General features: G+C 52.8%; 1 protein-coding gene across 1 annotated transcript; it reads right to left on the reverse strand.

Moving 5' to 3' along the window:
- Window positions 1-95: 95 nt before the first annotated feature.
- On the reverse strand, window positions 96-22,681 carry ZFTRAF1 (zinc finger TRAF-type containing 1). The gene is made up of 4 exons (XM_072330086.1): window positions 22,575-22,681; window positions 11,359-11,597; window positions 5,072-5,283; window positions 96-1,326 (listed from the first exon to the last, which is right to left on the reverse strand). The coding sequence occupies exons 2-4, from the start codon at window positions 11,577-11,579 to the stop codon at window positions 935-937; spliced, it is 825 nt and encodes a 274-aa protein (XP_072186187.1). The 5' UTR covers window positions 11,580-11,597; window positions 22,575-22,681; the 3' UTR covers window positions 96-934.
- Between the last annotated feature and the right edge of the window lie 269 nt (window positions 22,682-22,950).

Consider the following 22,950-nt stretch of genomic DNA (forward strand, 5'->3'; position numbering starts at 1 on the left):
GACCCCAATAGAGGCTATAGGGGATGGGAGGACCCAATAGGAGCCGAGTCGATCACGTAGGGGCCCAACAAAAGCCAGTAGAGACCCAATACAAGCCAGTATGGATCCAATAGAGGCCAAGTTGATGATGTAGGGGCCCAATAGGAGTCGTGGGGCCCAACAGAAGCCAGTAGGGACCCAATAGAGGCTATAGGGGATGGGAGGACCCCAATAGGAGCCGAGTCAATCACGTAGGGGTCCTATAGGAGCCAGTAGGACCCAATAGGAGCCAACAGGACCCCAATGGAGGCTGTAGGACCCCAATGGAGGCTATAGGGCCATGAGTCTCAGTCACTTCTGCCTCTGGAAGAGGAAGAGCCTCAGGTTGATGTTTTTGGCCGCCAGCAGTTTGTTGCATTCGACCGAGTCGACGATGGGCAGCGGGACGTAATCGGTCTCGTTGGTGTCATAGGGACCCAATGGGGGCTATAGGGGATGGGAGGACCCAATGGGAGCCAGTAGAGGCCCAATAGAGGCTATAGGGACCCAATAGAGGCTGAGTTGATGACGTAGGGACCCAATAGAGACTCTAGGGGATGGGAGGACCCAATAGAAGCCAGTAGGACCCCAACAGAAGCCAGTAGGAACCCAATAGAGGCCGTGTTGATGATGTAGGAACCCAACAGAAGCTCATAGGGGCCCAATGGAGGCTATAGGGGATGGGAGGACCCCAATAGGAGCCGAGTCAATCACATAGGGGCCCAATAGGAGCCATGGAGCCCAACAGAAGCCAGTAGGGACCCAACAGAGGCCGTGTTGACGATGTAGGGACCCAATAGAGGCTATAGGGGATGGGAGGACCCCAATAGGAGCCGAGTCAATCACGTAGGGGTCCTATAGGAGCCAGTAGGAGCCAATAGGACCCCAATAGAGGCTCTTAGGATCGAAGTCTCAGTCACTTCTGCCTCTGGAAGAGGAAGAGCCTCAGGTTGATGTTTTTGGCCGCCAGCAGTTTGTTGCATTCGACCGAGTCGACGATGGGCAGCGGGACGTAATCGGTCTCGTTGGTGTCATTGGTGAAGACGAAGTGGTAGATGACGGGTTTGATCTGCACGGCGTCGTAGGGCCCTTCCAAGAGCAGGAAGGAGCACTCCAACGGGGAGCTGACTTTGCTCTTGAGGATCAGCTGGAAGGACAAGGTCCGTTTGCAGGACAGGTTGGGGTTCCGCTCCGAGTCGTTGACGCGGGCTTTTAAGACCCACGTCTGGTTCAGGACCGTCAGACGTTGAGTCTCGTAATACAGACGCGTGATGAAGTCGTCCGTGCGGTACGGCCGGAACTGGACCTCTGGAATGGGGAATAATGGGGGTCAATAAGGCTCAATGGGGCTCAATGGGGTTCAATGGGGCACAATGGGGCTCAATAGGGTCTATGGGGTCTCAATGGGGGCTATGGGGACTCAATGGAGCTCAATGGGGGCTCAATGGGCCTCAATGGGGCTTAATGGGGCTCAATGGGGCTCAATGGGGGCTATGGGGCTCAATGGGGCTCAATGGGAGCCAATGGGGCACAATGGGGCTCGCTGGGACTTAATGGGGCTCAATGGGGCTCAATGTGGGCCATGGGGGCTCAATGGGGCTCAATGGGGGTCAATATAGGCAATGGGACTCAATGAAGCTCAATGGTTCTCAATGGGGGCTCAATGTGGGCTATGGGGCTCAATGGGGGCTATGGGGCTCAATGGGGCTCACTGGGACTTAATGGGGCTCAATGAGGTCTCAATGGGGCTCAATGGTGGGAGTGGGGCTCAATGGGGCTCAATGGGGGTCAATATAGGCAATGGGACTCAATGGGGCTCAATGGGTCTCAATGGGGGCTCAATGTGGGCTATGGGGCTCAATGGGGCTCAATGGGGGCTATGGGGCTCAATGGGGCTCAGTGGGGCTCACTGGGGCTTAATGCGGTCAATGGGACTCAATGGGGGTCTATGGGGTCTATGGGACTCAATGGGGGCTCAATGGGGGTCAATGGGGCTCAATAGGGTCTATGGGACTCAATGGGGGCTCAATGGGGGTCAATGGGGCTCAATAGGGCCTATGGGGTCTATGGGACTCAATGGGGGCTCAATGGGGGTCAATGGGGCTCAATAGGGTCTATGGGGTCTCAATGGAGCTCAATGGGGTCCATTCAGACCCAATGTGGGGAGTGGGGGCTCAATGGGGCTTAGAGGGGCTCAATGGGGGCTATGGGGGCTCAGTGGGGCTCAATGGGTGATGAAGTCGTCCGTGCGGTACGGCCGGAACTGGACCTCTAAAAGAGGGGAATAATGGGGGTCAATGGGGCTCAATGGGGGCTATGGGGCTCAATGGGGGCTATGGGGACCTCTAGGATGGATGGGGGCAGATATGGGGTGACAGGGGAGATATGGGGTGAGAGGGGGCCCTATGGGGCTCAATGGGGGGGCTAGGGGGAGAATGGGGCTCAATGGGCTCAATGGGGCTCAATGGGGTCTCAATGGGGTCTCAATGGGGGCAAATGAGGGGGTTAGGGGGTAATTGGGACTCAATAGGGGTCAATGGGGGCTATGGGTGCTCAGTAGGTTCTATGGGGTCTCAATGGGGCTCAATGGGGTCTCAATAGGGTCTATGGGGTCTCAATGGGGCTCAATGGGGTCTATGGGATCTCAATGGGGCTCAATGAGGTCTATGGGGTCTATGGGGTCTCAGTAGGGTCTATGGGGCTCAATGGGTCTCAATGGGGTCTATGGGGTCTCAGTAGGGTCTATGGGGTCTCAATGGGGCTCAATGGGGGCTATGGGGTCAGTAGGGGCTCAATGGGGACTATGGGGCACAATGGGGGTCAATGGGGCTCAATGGGAGCCAATGGGGCTCAATGGGGCTCAATGGGGCTCAATTGGGCTCACTGAGGTCAATAGGGCTCAACTAGGGAAGCGGGGGATCAATAGGGGGAGTGGGGGCTCAATGGGGGTCAATGGGACTGAAGTGGACCTCTAGGATAGATAGGGGGAGATATGGGGTAAGAAGGGGGCTATGGGGCTCAATGGGGCTCAATGGCGTCAGTAGGAGCTCAATGGGGACTATGGGGCTCAATGGGGGCTATGGGGACTCAATGGGGTCTATGGAGTCTCAATAGGGTCTATGGGGTCTCAATGGGGCTCAATGGGGTCTCAATGGGGCTCAATGGGGCTCAATGGGGGCAATGAGTGACGAAGTCGTCCGTGCGGTACGGCCGGAACTGGACCTCTAAAAGAGGGGAATCATGGGGGTCAATGGGGGCTATGGGGCTCAATGGGGGTCAATGGGGGCAGTGGGGACTCAATGGGGCTCAATGGGGCTCAGTGGAGGCTATGGGTCTCAATGGGGCTCAATGCAGGCTATGGGGCTCAATGAGGAGGCTAGGGGGTCAATGGTGGCTCTATGGGGGCAATGGGGGCTCAGTGGGGAGGTCAGGGGGTCAATGGGGCTCAATGGGGGCTCAGTGGAGGCAAAGGGACTCAACTGGGCTCAATGTGGGCAATGGGGCTCAATGGGGGTCAATGGGGGTCGATGGGGCTCAATAGGGTCTATGGGGTCTCAATGGGGCTCAGTGGGGGCTATGGGGACTCAATAGGGTCTATGGGGTCTATGGGGTCTCAATGGGGTCTATGGGGTCTCAATGTGGTCTATGGGGTCTCAATGGGGTCTACGGGGTCTCAATGGGGCTCAATGGGGTCTATGGGGTCTCAATGGGGTCTCAATGGTGTCTATGGGGTCTCAATGGGGTCTATGGGGTCTCAATGGGTTCTATGGGGTCTCAATGGGGCTCAATGGGGGCTCAGTAGGGTCTATGGATTCTCAGTAGGGTCTATGGGGTCTCAATGGGGCTCAAGGGGGTTATGGGGACTCAATAAGGTCTATGGGGTCTCAATGGGTCTCAATGGGGTCTATGGGGTCTCAACGGGGTCTATGGGTCTCAGTGGGGTCTATGGGGTCTCAGTAGGGTCTATGGGGTCTCAATGGGGCTCAATGGGGGCTATGGGGTCTATGGGGTCTCAGTAGGGTCTATGGGGTCTCAATGGGTCTCAATGGGGCTCAATGGGGGTCTATGGGGTCTCAATAGGGTCTATGGGGTCTCATTAGGGTCTATGGGGTCTCAATAGGGTCTATGGGGTCTCAGTAGGGTCTATGGGGTCTCAATGGGGTATGAGTAGGGTCTATGGGGTCTCAATGGGGCTCAATGGGGTCTATGGGGTCTCAATGGGGTCTATGGGGTCTCAATGGGGCTCAATGGGGTCTATGGGGTCTCAATGGGGTCTATGGGGTCTCAATGGGGTCTACGGGGTCTCAATGGGGCTCAATGGGGTCTATGGGGTCTATGGGTTCTCAGTAGGGTCTATGGGGTCTCAATGGGGCTCAGTGAGGTCTATGGGGTCAATGGGGCTCAATGGGGTCTCAGTAGGGTCTATGGGGTCTATGCGTTCTCAATGGGGTCTATGGGGTCTCATTAGGGTCTATGGGGTCTCAATGGGGTCTATGGGGTCTATGGGGTATGAGTAGGGTCTATGGGGTCTCAATGGGTCTCAATGGGGCTCAATGGGGTCTATGGGGTCTCAATGGGGTCTATGGGGTCTCAATGGGGCTCAATGGGGTCTATGGGGGCTCAATGGGGTCTATGGGGTCTCAATGGGGCTCAATGGGGGTCTATGGGGTCTCAGTAGGGTCTATGGGGTCTATGGGGTCTCAATGGGGTCTATGGGGTCTCAATGGGGGCTATGGGTACTCAATGGGGTCTATGGGGTCTCAATAGGGTCTATGGGGTCTCAATGGGGCTCAATGGGGGCTCAGTAGGGTCTATGGGGTCTCAATGGGGTCTCAGTAGGGTCTATGGGGTCTCAATGGGTTTCAATGGGGTCTATGGGATCTCAATGGGGCCTATGGGTCTCAGTGGGGTCTATGGGGTCTCAGTAGGGTCTATGGGGTCTATGGGGTCTCAATGGGGTCTATGGGTTCTCAATGGGGTCTATGGGGTCTCAATGCGGTCTATGGGGTCTCAATGGGGTCTATGGGTTCTCAATGGTGTCAATGGTTCCCACCTGTGTAGCCGATGTTCTCGTAGCTGAGCATGCTGAAGATGCTGCTGTAGAGCTGCATCTCCTTGATGCGGTTCTGATCCATCTCGTCCAGCACGGCCAGCAGCTCCCGGCCCGTCTGGATTGGATGGCTGCACTCCGACTCGTGGCCAATCAGCTCGTGGAACGGACCTTGCCAACGGCAGCCAATCCGGCGGTAGCGGCACTGCGTCAGCCTATAGGAATGCGGCGTGGGGTTAGCGTGGGAGCCAATGGGAACCAATGGGAACCAATGGGAACCCGGTTACTATGGGAACCAATGGGAGATCAATGGGAACCAATGGGAGATCAATGGGAACCAATGGGAGCCAATGGGAACCCAGTTACTATGGGAACCAATGGGAGCCAATGGGAGCCATTGGGAGCCCAATGGGAAACAATGGGAACCCAGTGAGAACCAATGGGAACCCTGTTACTATGGGAACCAATGGAAGCCAATGGGAACCCAATGGGACTCTAATGGGAACCAATGGGAGATCAATGGGAGCCAATGGGAGCCAATGGGAACCAATGGGAGCCAATGGGATGGTAGCGGCGCTGTGTCAGCCTATAGGAATACAGAATGGGGTTACTATGGGAACCAATGGGAGCCAATGGGAGCCAATGGGAACCAATGGGAACCCGGTTACTATGGGAACCAATGGGAACCAATGGGAGCCAATGGGAGATCAATGGGAACCAATGGGAACCAATGGGAGATCAATGGGAACCCAATGGGAGATCAATGGGAGCCAATGGGAGTCAATGGGAACCAATGGGAACCAATGGGAGCCAATGGGAACCAATGGGAACCAATGGGAGCCAATGGAAACCAATGGGAGCCAATGGAAACCAATGGGAGATCAATGGGAACCAATGGGAGCCAATGGGAGTCAATGGGAATCAATGGGATCCAATGGGAACCAATGAGAACCAATGGGAACCAATGGGAGCCAATGGGAGCCCAATGGGAACCCAATGGGAACCAATGGGAACCAATGGGAACCCAGTTACTATGGGAACCAATGGGAGCCAATGCGAAACAATGGGAGCCAATGGGAGCCAATGCAAACCAATGGGAGCCAATGGGAACCAATGGGAGCCAATGGGATCCAACAGAACCAATGGGAACCAATGGGAGCCCAATGGGAACCAATGGGAACCAATGGGAACCAATGGGAGCCAATGGGAGCCAATGGGAACCAAAGGAAACCAATGGGAGCCAATGGGAACCAATAGAACAAATGGGAACCCAATGGGACCATAATAGAACCCAATGGGACCATAATAGAACCCAATGGAACCCAATGGGACCATAATAGAACCCAATGGGAACATAATAGAACCCAATGGAACCCAATGGGACCATAATGGAACCCAATGGGAACATAATAGAACCCAATGGGACCCAATGGGACCATAATGGAACCCAATGGGACCATAATGGAACCCAATGGAACCCAATGGGACCATAATGGAACCCAATGGGAACATAATGGAACCCAATGGGACCATAATGGAACCCAATGGGACCCAATGGGACCATAATGGAACCCAATGGAACCCAATGGGACCATAATGGAACCCAATGGAACCCAATGGGACCATAATGGAACCCAATGGGACCATAATGGAACCCAATGGGACCCAATGGGACCATAATAGAACCCAATGGGACCATAATGGAACCCAATGGGACCCAATGGGACCATAATGGAACCCAATGGGACCCAATGGGACCATAATGGAACCCAATGGAACCCAATGGGACCATAATGGAACCCAATGGAACCATAATGGAACCCAATGGAACCCAATGGGACCATAATGGAACCCAATGGGACCATAATGGAACCCAATGGAACCCAATGGGACCATAATGGAACCCAATGGGACCATAATGGAACCCAATGGGACCATAATGGAACCCAATGGAACCCAATGGGACCATAATGGAACCCAATGGGACCATAATAGAACCCAATGGGAACATAATGGAACCCAATGGGACCCAATGGGACCATAATGGAACCCAATGGAACCCAATGGGACCATAATGGAACCCAATGGGACCATAATGGAACCCAATGGAACCCAATGGGACCATAATGGAACCCAATGGGACCATAATGGAACCCAATGGAACCCAATGGGACCATAATGGAACCCAATGGGACCATAATGGAACCCAATGGGACCATAATGGAACCCAATGGGACCCAATGGGACCATAATGGAACCCAATGGAACCCAATGGGACCATAATGGAACCCAATGGGACCATAATGGAACCCAATGGGACCATAATGGAACCCAATGGGACCCAATGGGACCATAATGGAACCCAATGGAACCCAATGGGAACATAATGGAACCCAATGGGAACATAATGGAACCCAATGGAACCCAATGGGACCATAATAGAACCCAATGGGAGCATAATAGAACCCAATGGGAACATAATGGAACCCAATGGGACCCAATAGGAACCATAAAGGGAACCCAAAGGGACCCCAAAAGGACCCCATGATCCCACAACCCCATGACCTCATTTCCCCCCATAACCTTATAACCCCATCCCCCCCCGACCCTGCCCCATAACCCAATAACCCCATAGAAAGCCACCTCGTACAATGACCCCATAAGATGACCCCATATAATGACCCCATACAATAACCCCATATAATGACCCCATACAGTGACCCCATATAATGACCCTATATAAAGACCCCATAGAACAACCCCATATAATGACCTCATACAATGACTCCATAGAACAACCCCGTATAATGACCCCATACAATGACCCCATACAACAACCCCATACAACAACCCCATACAACGACCCCATACAGTGACCCCACACTATGACCCCGTACAATGACCCCATAGAATAACCCCATACATTGACCCCATGTAACAATCCCATTCAATGACCCCATACAACAACCCCGCACAATAACCCCATATAATGACCCCACACAGTGATCCCATACAGAGACCCCGTATGATGACCCCATTTAACAACCCCATACGATGACCCCATATAATGACCCTACACAACGACCCCATACTATGACCCCATATAATGACCCCACACTATGACCCCATACATTGACCCCATACAATGACCCCGTATAACAACCCCATACAACGACCCCATATATCAACCCCGATGTCCCCATACAATGACCCCATATAATGACCCTATATAAAGACCCCATACAATGACCCCATATAATGACCCTATACAAAGACCCCATAGAACGACCCCATATAATGACCCCATACAATGACCCCACACAGTGACCCTATATAAAGTCCCCATAGAATGACCCCATATAATGACCCCATACAATGACCCCACACAGTGACCCTATATAAAGTCCCCATAGAATGACCCCATATAATGACCCCATACAATGACCCCACACAGTGACCCTATATAAAGTCCCCATAGAATGACCCCATACAATGACCCCCTATAATGACCCCATACAATGACCCCATATAATGACCCCATACGGTGACCCCATACAATGACCCCACACAATGACCCCATATAATGATCCCATACAATGACCCCATATAATGATCCCATACAACGACCCCACTCTATAACCCCATACAACGACCCCATAGAATGACCCCATACATTGACCCCATGTGGTGACCCCATGTAACAATCCCATTCTGTGACCCCATACAACAACCCCATAGAATAACCCCATACAGTGACCCCATACAATGACCCCATATAACGACCCCATACAGAGAGCCCATACAACGACCCCATACAATGATCCCACACAATGACCCCATACAATGACCCCATACAATGACCCCATACAGTGGCCCCATTTAACGACCCCATTTAACGACCCCATACGATGACCCCATATAATGACCCCATACGATGACCCCATATAACGACCCCATACAGTGACCCCATACAATGACCCCATACAATGACCCCATATAATGACCCCACACTATGACCCCATACAATGACCCCATACAACGACCCCACACTATGACCCCATACAATAACCCCATATAATGACCCCACACATTGACCCCACTCAATGATCCCACACTATGACCCCATACAACGACCCCATACAATGACCCCATACAACAACCACATACAACAACCCCATATAACGACCCCATACGATGACCCCATAAATGACCCCATATATGACCCCATACAACGACCCCATACAATGACCCCATACAATGACTCCACACAGTGACCCCACTCAATGATCCCACACTATGACCCCATATAACGACCCCATACAACGACCCCACAATATGACCCCCCAACCCCATGCCCCACAGCCCCGTGACCCCCCCGACCTCATGACCCCATGATCCCCCAACCCCATGACCTATTGACCCCATGAGCACCCCCATAGACCCCCATAACCCCATAGACCCCCATAACCCCATAGACCCCTATAGACTCCCCATAGACCCCCATATTCCCATAGACCCCCATGGACCCTCCATAGGCCCCCCCACAGACCCCATAGACCCCCATAGACCTCCATAGACCTCCATAGACCCCCATAGACCCCCATAGGTCCCCATAGACCTCCATAGACCCCCATAGACCTCCATAGGTCCCCATAGACCTCCATAGGTCCCCATAACCCCATAGACCCCCCATAGACCTCCATAGGTCCCCATAGACCTCCATAGGTCCCCATAACCCCATAGGTCCCCATAGACCTCCATAGGCCCCCCATAGACCCACCCTAGACCTCCATAGGCCCCCATAGACTTCCATAGACCCCCATAACCCCATATTCCCCACTATAAACCCCATAGACCCCCCATAGACCCACTGTCTCCCCCCACAGACCCCCTATATCCCCCCAGAGACCACCATAGACCCCCATAGACCCACTGTCTCCCCCCATAGACCCCCATAGACCTCCACAGACCCCCGCAGACCTCCATAGACCTCCATAGACCCCCCCATAGGCCCCCCATAGTTCCTCATAGACCCCCTATATCCCCCCATAGACCTCCATAGGCCCCCCATAGACCTCCATAGGTCCCTATAGACCCCATAGACCCCTATAGACCCCCATAGACCTCCATAGGCCCCATAGACCCCGTATATCCCCCCATAGACCCACTGTCTCCCCCCATAGACCCCCTATATCCCCCCATAGACCACCATAGACCCACTGTCTCCCCCCATAGACCCCCATAACCCCATAGACCCCCATAGGTCCCCATAGACCTCCATAGGCCCCCCTAGACACCCATAACCCCTCCATAACCCCACAGATCCCCATAACTCCATAGACCCCCACAGACGCCATAGACTTCCATAGACCCACTATGTCCCCCCATAGACCCCCTATATCCTCCCATAGACCACCATAGACCCCCATAGACCCCCTATATCTCCCCATAGACCCCCTATATCTCCCCATAGACCCCCTATATCCCCCCACAGACCACCATAGACCCCCTATATCCCCCCATAGACCACCATAGCCCCCCATAGACCCACTGCCTCCCCCCACAGACCCCCATAGACTCCCTATGTCCCCCCATAGACCCCCTATATCCCCCCATAGACCACCATAGACCCCCATAGACCCCCTATATCCCCCCATAGACCACCATAGACCCCCTATGTCCCCCCATAGACCCCCTATATCCCCCCATAGACCACCATAGAGCCCCATAGACCCACTGTCTCCCCATATAGACCCCTATAGACCCCCTATGTCCCCCCATAGACCCCCTATATCCCCCCATAGACCCCCATAGACACCCTATATCCCCCCATAGACCCACTGTCTCCCCCTATATCCCCCCATAGACCCACTGTCTCCCCCCATAGACCCCCATATTCCCCCCTATAAACCCCACAGACCCCATAGACCACCATAGACCCCCATAGACCCCCCAGAGACCCCCTTGGCCCCCCTATATCCCCCCATAGACCACCATAGACCCACTGTCTTCCCCCTATAGACCCCCTATATCCCCCCATAGACCTCCATAGACCCCCATAGACCTCCATAGGCACCTATAGACCCCCTATATCCTCCCATAGACCCCCTATATATGTCCTATATACCCCCCTATATCCCATACTGACCTATCCTGGCACTCGTTGCTCTGGTGCCTCTGCAGCTGTGCCCCCCAACCCCATAGACCCCCCATAACCCCATATAAACCCCATAGACCCCCATATTCCCCTATATACACCTGATAGGCTCCATAACCCCATTGCTACCCACCTATCCTGGCACTCGTTGCTCTGGTGCCTCTGCAGCTGCGCCCTGGGGAACTGCTGCATGCAATATGGGCACTCTGCCGGCAGCTCGCTGACCGCCTTCTCCACGGCCAGGTTCCTGCAGCACAGGCTCTTGCTGATCTCGCAGCGGCAGTTGGGACACGTCGCCTGCTCCTCCTTCAGCCGAGCGTCGGCCAACAGGTGGATGAAGCACCCGGCGCACATCAGGTGCCCGTTGGTGCACTGCAATGGGAAGCAAAGGGGGCGTCGGTAAGCTGCCAGGACCTTCCCAACTCAACACTATTGAGTACAGGGGTCTATGAGCTGCAAGGACCTTCCCAACCCAACAATATTGAGTTCATGGGTCTATGAGCTGCCAGGACCTTCCCAACCCAACCCTATAGTCTATAGGTCTATGAGCTGCCAGGACCTTCCCAACCCAACAATATTGAGTTCATGGGTCTATGAGCTGCAAGGACCTTCCCAACCCAACCCTATAGAGCCTATAGCCCCAGGAGCTGCAAGGACCCATCTGTGAGCTTCAAGGACCTTCCCAACCCAATCCTATTGAGTCCATGGGTCTATGAGCTGCAAGGACCTATCCAAGAGGCACCCGGCGCACATCAGGTGCCCATTGGTGCACTGCAATGGGAAGCAAAGGGGGCTTCGGTAAGCTGCCAGGACCTTCCCAACTCAACACTATTGAGTACAGGGGTCTATGAGCTGCAAGGACCTTCCCAACCCAACAATATTGAGTCCATGGGTCTATGAGCTGTAAGGACCTGTCTGTGAGCTGCCAGGACCTTCCCAACCCAACACTATTGAGTACAGGGGTCTATGAGCTGCAAGGACCTTCCCAACCCAACAATATTGAGTTCATGGGTCTATGAGCTGCCAGGACCTTCCCAACCCAACCCTATAGTCTATAGGTCTATGAGCTGCCAGGACCTTCCCAACTCAACACTATTGAGTACAGGGGTCTATGAGCTGCCAGGACCTTTCCAACCCAACACTATGGAGTCTGTAGGTCTATGAGCTGCAAGGACCTTTCAAACCCAACCCTATTGAATCTATAGCTCCATAAGCTGCAAGGACCTTTCCAACCCAACCCTATTGAGTCCATGGGTCTGTGAGCTGCAAGGACCTTCCCAACCCAACAATATTGAGTCCATGGGTCTATGAGCTGTAAGGACCTGTCTGTGAGCTGCCAGGACCTTCCCAACCCAACACTATTGAGTACAGGGGTCTATGAGCTGCAAGGACCTTCCCAACCCAACAATATTGAGTTCATGGGTCTATGAGCTGCCAGGACCTTCCCAACCCAACCCTATAGTCTATAGGTCTATGAGCTGCCAGGACCTTCCCAACTCAACACTATTGAGTACAGGGGTCTATGAGCTGCCAGGACCTTTCCAACCCAACACTATGGAGTCTGTAGGTCTATGAGCTGCAAGGACCTTTCAAACCCAACCCTATTGAATCTATAGCTCCATAAGCTGCAAGGACCTTTCCAACCCAACCCTATTGAGTCCATGGGTCTGTGAGCTGCAAGGACCTTCCCAACCCAACCCTATTGAGTTCATGGGTCTATGAGCTGCAAGGACCTTACTGTGAGCTGCAAGGACCTTCCCAACCCAACCCTATTGAGTTCTTGGGTCTACGAGCTGCAAGGACCTATCTGTGAGCTGCCAGGACCTTTCCAACCCAACCCTATTGAGTCTATGGGTCCATGAGCTGCAAGGACTTTACTATGAGCTGCAAGGACCTTTCCAACCCAACCCTATTGAGTCTATAGGTCTATGAGCTGCCAGGACCTTCCCAACCCAACACTATTGAGTCTATAGGTCTGTGAGCTGCAAGGACCTTCCCAACCCAACCCTATTGAGTCTATAGCTCCGTGAGCTGTCAGGACCTTCCCAACCCAACCCTATAGAGTCTATAGACCTGTGAGCTGCAAGGACCTTTCCAACCCAACTCTATTGAGTCCATGGGTCTATGAGCTGCCAGGACCTTTCCAACCCAACCCTATAGAGTCTATAGTTCAAGGAGCTGTAAGGACCTTCCCAACCCAACCCTATTGAGTCTATGGGTCTATGAGCTGCCAGGACCTTCCCAACACAACACTATTGAGTCTATGGGTCTGTGAGCTGCCAGGACCTTCCCAACCCAACACTATTGAGTCTATAGGTCTATGAGCTGCCAGGACCTTCCCAACTCAACCCTATAGAGTCTATAGCTCTATGAGCTGCCAGGACCTTCCCAACCCAACCCTATAGAATCTATAGCTTTGTAAACTGCAAGGACCTATCTGAGCTGCAAGGACCTTTCCAACCCAACCCTATTGAGTTCATGGGTCTATGAGCTGCAAGGACCTGTCTGTGAGCTGCTAGGACCTTCCCAACCCAACCCTATTGAGTCTATGGGTCCATGAGCTGCAAGGACCTGTCTGTGAGCTGCAAGGACCTTCCCAACCCAACCCTATGGAGTCTATAGGTCTATGAGCTGCCAGGACCTTCCCAACCCAACCCTATTGAGTCCATGGGTCTATGAGCTGCCAGGACCTTTCCAACCCAACCCTATTAAGACTATAAGTCTATGAGCTGCCAGGACCTTCCCAACCCAACACTATTGAGTACAGGGGTCTATGAGCTGCAAGGACCTTCCCAACCCAACCCTATTGAGTTCATGGGTCTATGAGCTGCAAGGACCTGTCTATGAGCTGTCAGGACCTTCCCAACCCAACCGTATAAAGTCTATAGACCTGTGAGCTGCAAGGACCTTCCCAACCCAACCCTATTGAGTTCATGGGTCTATGAGCTGCAAGGACCTTCCCAACTCAACCCTATTGAGTCCATGGGTCTATGAGCTGCCAGGACCCTTCCAACCCAACCCTATTGAGTCCATGGGTCTATGACCTGTAAGGACCTGACTGTGAGCTGCAAGGACCTTCCCAACCCAACACTATAGAGTCTATAGGTCTGTGAGCTGCCAGGACCTTCTCAACCCAACACTATTGAGTCTATGGGTCCATGAGCTGCAAGGACTTTACTGTGAGCTGCAAGGACCTGTGAGCTGCAAGGACCTTTCCAACCCAACACTATAGAGTCTATGGGTCCATGAGCTGCAAGGACCTATCTGTGAGCTGCAAGGACCTTCCCAACCCAACCCTATTAAGACTATGGGACTGTGAGCTGCCAGGACCTTCCCAACTCAACACTATTGAGTACATGGGTCTATGAGCTGCAAGGACCTTCCCAACCAAACCCTATTGAATCTATAGCTTTGTAAGCTGCAAGGACCTATCTGTGAGCTGCCAGGACCTTTCCAACCCAACCCTATTGAGTTCATGGGTCTGTGAGCTGCCAGGACCTTCCCAACCCAACACTATTGAGTCTATAGGTCTGTGAGCTGCAAGGACCTTCCCAACCCAGCCCTATTGAGTCTATAACTGTGTATAGACCTGTGAGCTGCAAGGACCTTTCCAACCTAGCCCTATTGAGTCCATGGGTCTATGAGCTGCAAGGACCTGTCTGTGAGCTGCCAGGACCTTTCCAACCCAACCCTATTGAGTCCATGGGTCTATGACCTGTAAAGACCTGTCTATGAGCTGCAAGGACCTTCCCAACCCAACCCTATAGAGTCTATAGTTCTATGAGCTGCAAGGACCCATCTGTGAGCTGCAAGGACCTTCCCAACCCAACTCTATTGAGTTCATGGATCTATGAGCTGCAAGGACCTGTCTATGAGCTGCCAGGACCTTTCCAACCCAACCCTATTGAGTCCATGGGTCTGTGAGCTGCCAGGACCTTCCCAACCCAACACTATTGAGTCTATAGCTCTATGAGCTGCAAGGACCTTTCCAACCCAACCCTATTGAATCTGTAGGTCTGTGAGCTGCAAGGACCTTCCCAACCCAACCCTATTGAGTTCTAGGGTCTATGAGCTGCCAGGACCTTCCCAACCCAACACTATTGAGTCTATAGGTCTGTGAGCTGCCAGGACCTTTCCAACCCAACCTTATTGAGTCTATAGACCTGTGAGCTGCAAGGACCTTTCCAACCCAACCCTATAGAGTCCATGGGTCTATGAGCTGCAAGGACCTGTCTGTGAGCTGCCAGGACCTTTCCAACCCAACCCTATAGAGTCTATAGGTCTGTGAGCTGCAAGGACCTTCCCAACCCATCCCTATATAGTCTAAAGACCAATAGGCTGTAAGGACCTTATTGTGAGCTGCCAGGACCTTCCCAACCCAACACTATTGAGTCTATAGACCTGTGAGCTGCAAGGACCCTATATGGGGGGGGGTTGTGGCCCCTTTAAGGACCCTATGACCCCATATGGGATCGCGGGGGGCCTTTAAGGACCCTATGACCCTATATGGGGGGGGCTGTGACCCCTTTAAGAACCCTATGACCTTATGGGGGCGCTGTGACCCCTTTAAGGACCCTATGACCCTATATGGGGGGCTGTTGCCCCTTTAAGGACCCTATGACCCTATATGGGGGGGGCAGTGTCCCATAGAACACAACGGGGGGGTTCCATAGGATATAATGGGTTGGGGTCCCATAGGATATAATGGGGTCCCATAGGATACAATGGGGTCCCATAGGATACAATAGGGGTGCCATAGGATACAATGGGGTCCCATAGGATATAATGGGGGTCCCATAGATTATTATAGGAGTCCCATAGGATACAATGGGGTCCCATAGGATATATCGGGGGTCCCATGGGATATAATAGGGGTCCCATGGGATACAGTGGGGTCCCATGGGATACAATGGGGTTGTGGTCCCATAGGATACTATAGGGCTGGGGTCCCATAGGATATAATGGGGTTCCCATAGAATATAATGGGGGTCCCATAGGCTATAATGGGGTCCCATAGGCTATAACGAGGGTCCCATAGGATACAATGGGGTCTCATAGGATACTATAGGGTTGGGGTCCCATAGGATATAATGGGGTTCCCATAGAATATAATGGGGGTCCCATAGGATACAATGGGGGTCCCATAGATTATAATGGGGGTCCTATAAGATACAATGGGGGTCCCATAGGATATAATGGGGGTCCTATAGGCTATAATGGGGGTCCCATAGGATACAATGGGGGTCCCATAGGTTACTATAGGGTTGGGGGTCCCATAGGATATAATGGGGGGTCCACAGGATACAGCAGGGGTCCCATATCATAGAATGGGGTCCCATAGGATACAATGGGGGTCCCATAGGCTATAATGGGCTGGGGTCCCATAGGCTCTAACAGGGGACCCATAGGATATAATGGGGGTCCCATAGGCTATAACGGGTTCCCATAGGATACAATGGGGTCCCATAGGCTATAATGGGGGTCCCATAGGATACAATGGGTTGGGGTCCCATAGGATATAATGACGTCCCATAGGATATAATGGGGGTCCCATAGGATATAATGGGGTCCCATAGATTAGTATAGGGCTGGGGTCCCATAGGCTATAATGGGGTTCCATAGATTATAACGGGGGTCCCATAGGATATAATGGGGTAGGGGTCCCATAGGCTACAATGGGTTCCCATAAGCTACAACGGGGGTCCCATAGGATATAACGGGGGTCCCATAGATTAGTATAGGGCTGAGGTCCTATAGGATGTAATGGGCTGAGGGTCCCATAGGATACTATAGGGCTGGGGTCCCATAGAATATAATGGGGTAGGGGTCCCAAAGGCTCTAACGGGGGTCCCATAGATTATAACGGGGGTCCCATAGGCTACAATCGGGACCCATAGATTATAATGGGGGTCCCATAGGATAGAACGGGGGTCCCACAGAATACTATAGGGCTGGGGTCCCATAGGCTATAACGGGGGTCCCATAGGATACAATGGGGGTCCCATAGGCTACAATGGGGGTCCCATAGGCTATAACGGGGTCCCATAGGATACAATGGTGGTCCCATAGATTATAATGGGGGTCCCATAGATTATAATAGAGGTCTCATATGATACAATTGGGGTCCCATAGGATACAATGGGGGTCCCATAGGATACAATGGGGTCCCATAGGATACTATAGGGTTGGGGTCCGATAGGATATAATGGGTTGGGGTCCCATAGGCTACAATGGGGTCCCATAGGATACAATGGGGTCCCATAGGATACAATGGGGTTGGGTTCCCATAGGCTGTAACGGGGTCCCATAGGATACAACGGGTTCCCATAGGCTATAACGGGGTTGGGGTCCCATAGGATACAATGGGGTCCCATAGGATACAATGGGTTCCCATAGGCTATAACGGGGTTGGGGTCCCATAGGCTATAATGGGGGTCCCATAGGATACAATAGAGTCCCATAGGATAGAATGGGTTCCCATATGAAACTGTAAGACAGGGGTCCCATAGGATAGAATGGGGTCCCATAGGATACAATGGGTTTGGGGTCCCATAGGATACAATGGGTTTGGGGTCCCATAGGCTATAACGGGGGTCCCATAGATTATAATAGGGGTCCCATAGGATACAATGGGGTCCCATAGGATATAATGGGGTTCCCATAGGATATAACGGGGGTTCCATAGATATAATGGGGGTCCCATAGGATACAGTGGGGTCCCATAGGATACAATGGGGGTCCCATTGGATACAACGGGGGTCCCATAGGATACAATACGGGTCCCATAGGATATAATGGGGACCCATAGAATATAATGGGTTGGGGGTCCCATAGGCTATAACGGGGTTCCCATAGGCTCTAACAGGGTCCCATAGGCTATAACGGTGTCCCATAAGATACAATGGGGTCCCATAGGATACAATGGGGTCCCATAGGATACAACGGGGATCCCATACCATATAGCGGGGGTACAATAGGATGCAATGGGGGTCCCATAGATTATAATGGGGGTCCCATAGGATACAATGGGGGTCCCATAGATTATAATGGGGGTCCTATAGGATACAATGGGTTCCCATAGGATACAATGGGGGTCCCATAGATTATAATGGGGGTCCCATAGGATACAATGGGTTCCCATAGGCTATAACGGGGTTGGGGTCCCATAGGCTGTAACGGGTTCCCATAGGCTACAATGGGGTCCCATAGGCTATAACGGGGGTCCCTTAGGATACAATGGGTTGGGGTCCCATAGGATATAATGGGGTAGGGGTCCCATAGGCTATAATGGGGGTCCCATAGGCTATAACGGGGTTGGGGTCCCATAGGATACAATGGGTTGGGTTCCCATAGGATATAACAGGGTGGGGGTCCCATAGGCTGTAACGGGGGTCCCATAGATTACAATGGGGTCCCATAGGCTATAACAGGGGTCCCATAGGCTATAATGGGGGTCCCATAGGCTATAACGGGGTTGGGGTCCCATAGGCTATAACGGGGTTGGGGTCCCATAGGCTATAATGGGTTCCCATAGGCTATAATGGGGTAGGGGTCCCATAGGCTGTAACGGGTTCCCATAGGCTATAATGGGGTCCCATAGGCTATAACGGGGTTGGGGTCCCATAGGCTATAATGGGGGTCCCATAGGCTGCAATAGGTTCCCATAGGCTCTAATGGGTTCCCATAGGCTATAACGGGGGTCCCATAGGATACAATGGGGTCCCATAGGATATAATAGGGGTCACATAGGATACAATGGGGTCCCATAGGATACAACGGGGGTCCCATAGGATACAACGGGGTCCCATAGGATACTATAGGGCTCGGGTCCCATAGGCTACAATGGGGTCTCATAGGTTACAATGGGGTCCCATAGGATACTATAGGGCTCGGGTCCCATAGGCTACAATGGGGTCCCATAGGCTATAACGGGGTTGGGGTCCCATAGGCTCTAACGGGGGTCCCATAGGATACAATGGGGGTCCCATTGGACACAATGGGGGTCTCATAGGTTATAATGGGGTTGGGTTCCCATAGGCTATAATGGGGTCCCATAGGATACAATGGGTTGGGTTCCCATAGGCTCTAACGGGGGTCCCATAGGATACAATGGGGGTCCCATTGGACACAATGGGGGTCTCATAGGTTATAATGGGGTTGGGTTCCCATAGGCTATAATGGGGTCCCATAGGATACAATGGGTTGGGTTCCCATAGGCTCTAACGGGGGTCCCATAGGATACAACGGGGGTCCCATTGGACACAATGGGGGTCTCATAGGTTATAATGGGGTGGGGGTCCCATAGGCTATAATGGGGTTGGGGTCCCATAGGATACAATGGGTTGGGTTCCCATAGGATATAACAGGGTGGGGGTCCCATAGGCTGTAACGGGGGTCCCATAGATTACAATGGGGTCCCATAGGCTATAACAGGGGTCCCATAGGCTATAATGGGGTCCCATAGGCTATAACGGGGTTGGGGTCCCATAGGCTACAATGGGGTCCCATAGGCTATAACGGGGTTGGGGTCCCATAGGCTATAACGGGGTTGGGGTCCCATAGGCTACAATGGGGTCCCATAGGCTATAACGGGGTTGGGGTCCCATAGGCTACAATGGGGTCCCATAGGCTATAACGGGGTTGGGGTCCCATAGGCTATAACGGGGTTGGGGTCCCATAGGCTATAACGGGTTCCCATAGGCTATAATGGGGTCCCATAGGCTATAACGGGGTTGGGGTCCCATAGGCTGTAACGGGTTCCCATAGGCTACAATGGGGTCCCATAGGCTATAACGGGGGTCCCTTAGGATACAATGGGTTGGGGTCCCATAGGATACAATGGGGTTGGGTTCCCATAGGCTATAACGGGGTTGGGGTCCCATAGGCTATAATGGGGGTCCCATAGGATACAATGGGGTCCCATAGGATACAATGGGTTCCCATAGGATACTATAGGGTTGGGGTCCCATAGGATATAATGGGGTCGCATAGATTATAAAGGGGGTTCCATAGGATACAATGGGGGTCCCATAGATTATAATGGGGGTCCTATAGGATACAATGGGGGTCCCATAGGCTCTAACGAGTGTCCCATAGGTTATGAAGGGGGTCCCATAGGATATAACGGGGTCCCATAGAATACTATAGGTCTCGGGTCCCATAGGATACAATGGGTTTGGGGTCCCATAGGCTACAATGGGGTCCCATAGATTATTATGGGGTTGGGGGGGTCCCATAGGATATAACGTGGGTCCCATAGGCTATAACAGGGGTCCCATAGGATATAACGGGGTCCCATAGGCTACAATGGGGGTCCCATAGGATACAACGGGGGTCCCATATGATTCAACGGGGGTCCCATAGGTTATAATGGGGTTGGGGTTCCATAGGCTATAATGGGTTCCCATAGGCTATAACAGGGTTGGATTCCCATAGGCTCTAAGGGGGTAGGGTTCCCATAGGCTATAACGGGGTTGGGGTCCCATAGGCTATAATGGGGTCCCATAGGCTATAACGGGGTTGGGGTCCCATAGGCTCTAACGGGGGTCCCATAGGATACAATGGGGGTCTCATAGGTTATAATGGGGTGGGGGTCCCATAGGCTATAACGGGGTTGGGGTTCCATAGGCTATAACGGGGGTCCCATAGGATACAATGGGGTAGGGGTCCCATAGACTATAATGGGGTTGGGGTCCCATAGGATACAATGGGGTCCCATAGGCTATAACGGGGGTCCCATAGATTACAATGGGGTCCCATAGGCCATAACGGGGGTCCCATAGATTATAATGGGGGTTGGGGTCCCATAGGATAGAATGGGTTCCTATAGGCTATAATGGGGGTTCCATAGGCTATAATGGGGTCCCATAGGCTATAATGGGGGTCCCATAGATTATAATGGGGTCCCATAGATTATAATAGGGGTCCCATAGGATATAACGGGGGTTCCATAGATATAATGGGGGTCCCATAGGATACAATGGGGGTCCCATAGATTATTATAGGGGTCCAATAGGATACAATGGGGTCCCATAGGATATAATAGGGGTCACATAGAATACAATGGGGGTCCTATAGGATACAATGGGGGTCCCATAGGATACAATGGGGGTCCCATAGATTATAATGGGGGTCCCATAGATTATAATGGGTTCCCATAGGATACAATGGGGTCCTATAGGTTACTATAGGGTTGGGGGTCCCATAGGATACAACGGGGGTCCCATAGGCTATAACGAGGTCCCACAGGCTATAACGAGGTTGGGGTCCCATAGGCTATAACGGGGGTCCCATAGGCTATAACGGGGGTCCCATAGGATATAATGGGGTAGGGGTCCCATAGGCTATAATGGGTTCCCATAGGCTATAATGGGGTTGGGGTCCCATAGGCTACAATGGGGTCCCATAGGATATAACGGGGTTGGGGTCCCATAGGCTATAACGGGGTTGGGGTCCGATAGGCTATAACGGGGGTCCCATAGATTACAATGGGTTCCCATAGGCTATAACGGGGTTGGGGTCCCATAGGCTACAATGGGATCCCATAGGCTCTAAGGGGGTTGGGGTCCCATAGGCTATAACGGGGGTCCCATAGGATACAATGGGGTAGGGGTCCCATAGGCTATAACGGGGTTGGCGTCCCATAGGCTATAACGGGGGTCCCATAGATTACAATGGGATCCCATAGGCTATAACGGGGTTGGGGTCCCATAGGCTACAATGGGGTCCCATAGATTACAATGGGGTCCCATAGGATACAATGGGGTCCCATAGGCTATAATGGGGTTGGGGTCCCGTAGGCTACAATGGGGTCCCATAGGATATAACGGGGTAGGGGTCCCATAGGCTACAATGGGGTCCCATAGGATATAATGGGGTTGGGGTCCCATAGGCTATAACGGGGGTCCCATAGGATACAATGGGGTCCCATAGGATACAATGGGGGTCCCATAGATTATAATAGGGGTCCTATAGGATACAATGGGGTCCCATAGGATATAATGGGGGTCCCATAGGCTATAACGGGGTCCCATAGGCTATAATGGGGGTCCCATAGGCTATAATGGGGTCCCATAGGATATAATGGGGGTCCCATAGGCTATAACAGGGGTTCCATAGGATATAACGGGGGTCCCATAGGATATAATAGGGGTCCCATAGGATATAATGGGGGTCCCATAGGCTATAACAGGGGTTCCATAGGATATAACGGGGGTCCCATAGGATATAATAGGGGTCCCATAGGATACAATGGGGTCCCATAGGCTCTAACGGGGTTGGGGTCCCATAGGATACAATGGGTTCCCATAGGCTATAACAGGGGTCCCATAGGCCATAACGGGTTCCTACCTGATAGACGGCGGCCTTGGGCAGGTCGAGGCACACGGTGCAGCACAGCACGGACTGGAGCCGCTCTTCCAACCGGGCGCTTCCTCCTTCCGTCCCCCCCCCTCCCCCTCCCCCACCGGAACTCCCCCCCCCTCCCCCTCCCCCCCCTCCCCCACCCGGTCCCCCCCCTCCCCCTCCCCCCCCCCCCCCCTCCTCCTCCGGTTCCGCTTCCGGCCGCTCTCAAACGTTTCTTGGGCGGCGCGTCCGTTTCGGTTCCGCTTTCCACGTGCGGCCTAACGCCGCCGCCCCCCCCACTTCCGCCGCCATCTTCAACGGCATCAACCGGAACCGGAACAACCACCGCGGCCTGTTGTTGTTGTTGTTGTTGTTGTTGTTG

This window comes from Excalfactoria chinensis, chromosome 2 (genome assembly GCF_039878825.1).
Source record: "Excalfactoria chinensis isolate bCotChi1 chromosome 2, bCotChi1.hap2, whole genome shotgun sequence".
Lineage (NCBI taxonomy): Eukaryota > Metazoa > Chordata > Aves > Galliformes > Phasianidae > Excalfactoria > Excalfactoria chinensis.

Excerpts from the sequence above, each read along its gene's own strand:
- ZFTRAF1 (XM_072330086.1), bottom strand. The coding sequence starts at position 11,579 with ATGTGCGCCGGGTGCTTCATCCACCTGTTGGCCGACGCTCGGCTGAAG. Across the intron at positions 5,284-11,358 it reads AGCAACGAGTGCCAGGATAG|GCTGACGCAGTGCCGCTACC; the intron begins GTGGGTAGCAAT and ends GCATTCCTATAG. Across the intron at positions 1,327-5,071 it reads CGAGAACATCGGCTACACAG|AGGTCCAGTTCCGGCCGTAC; the intron begins GTGGGAACCATT and ends TCCCCATTCCAG.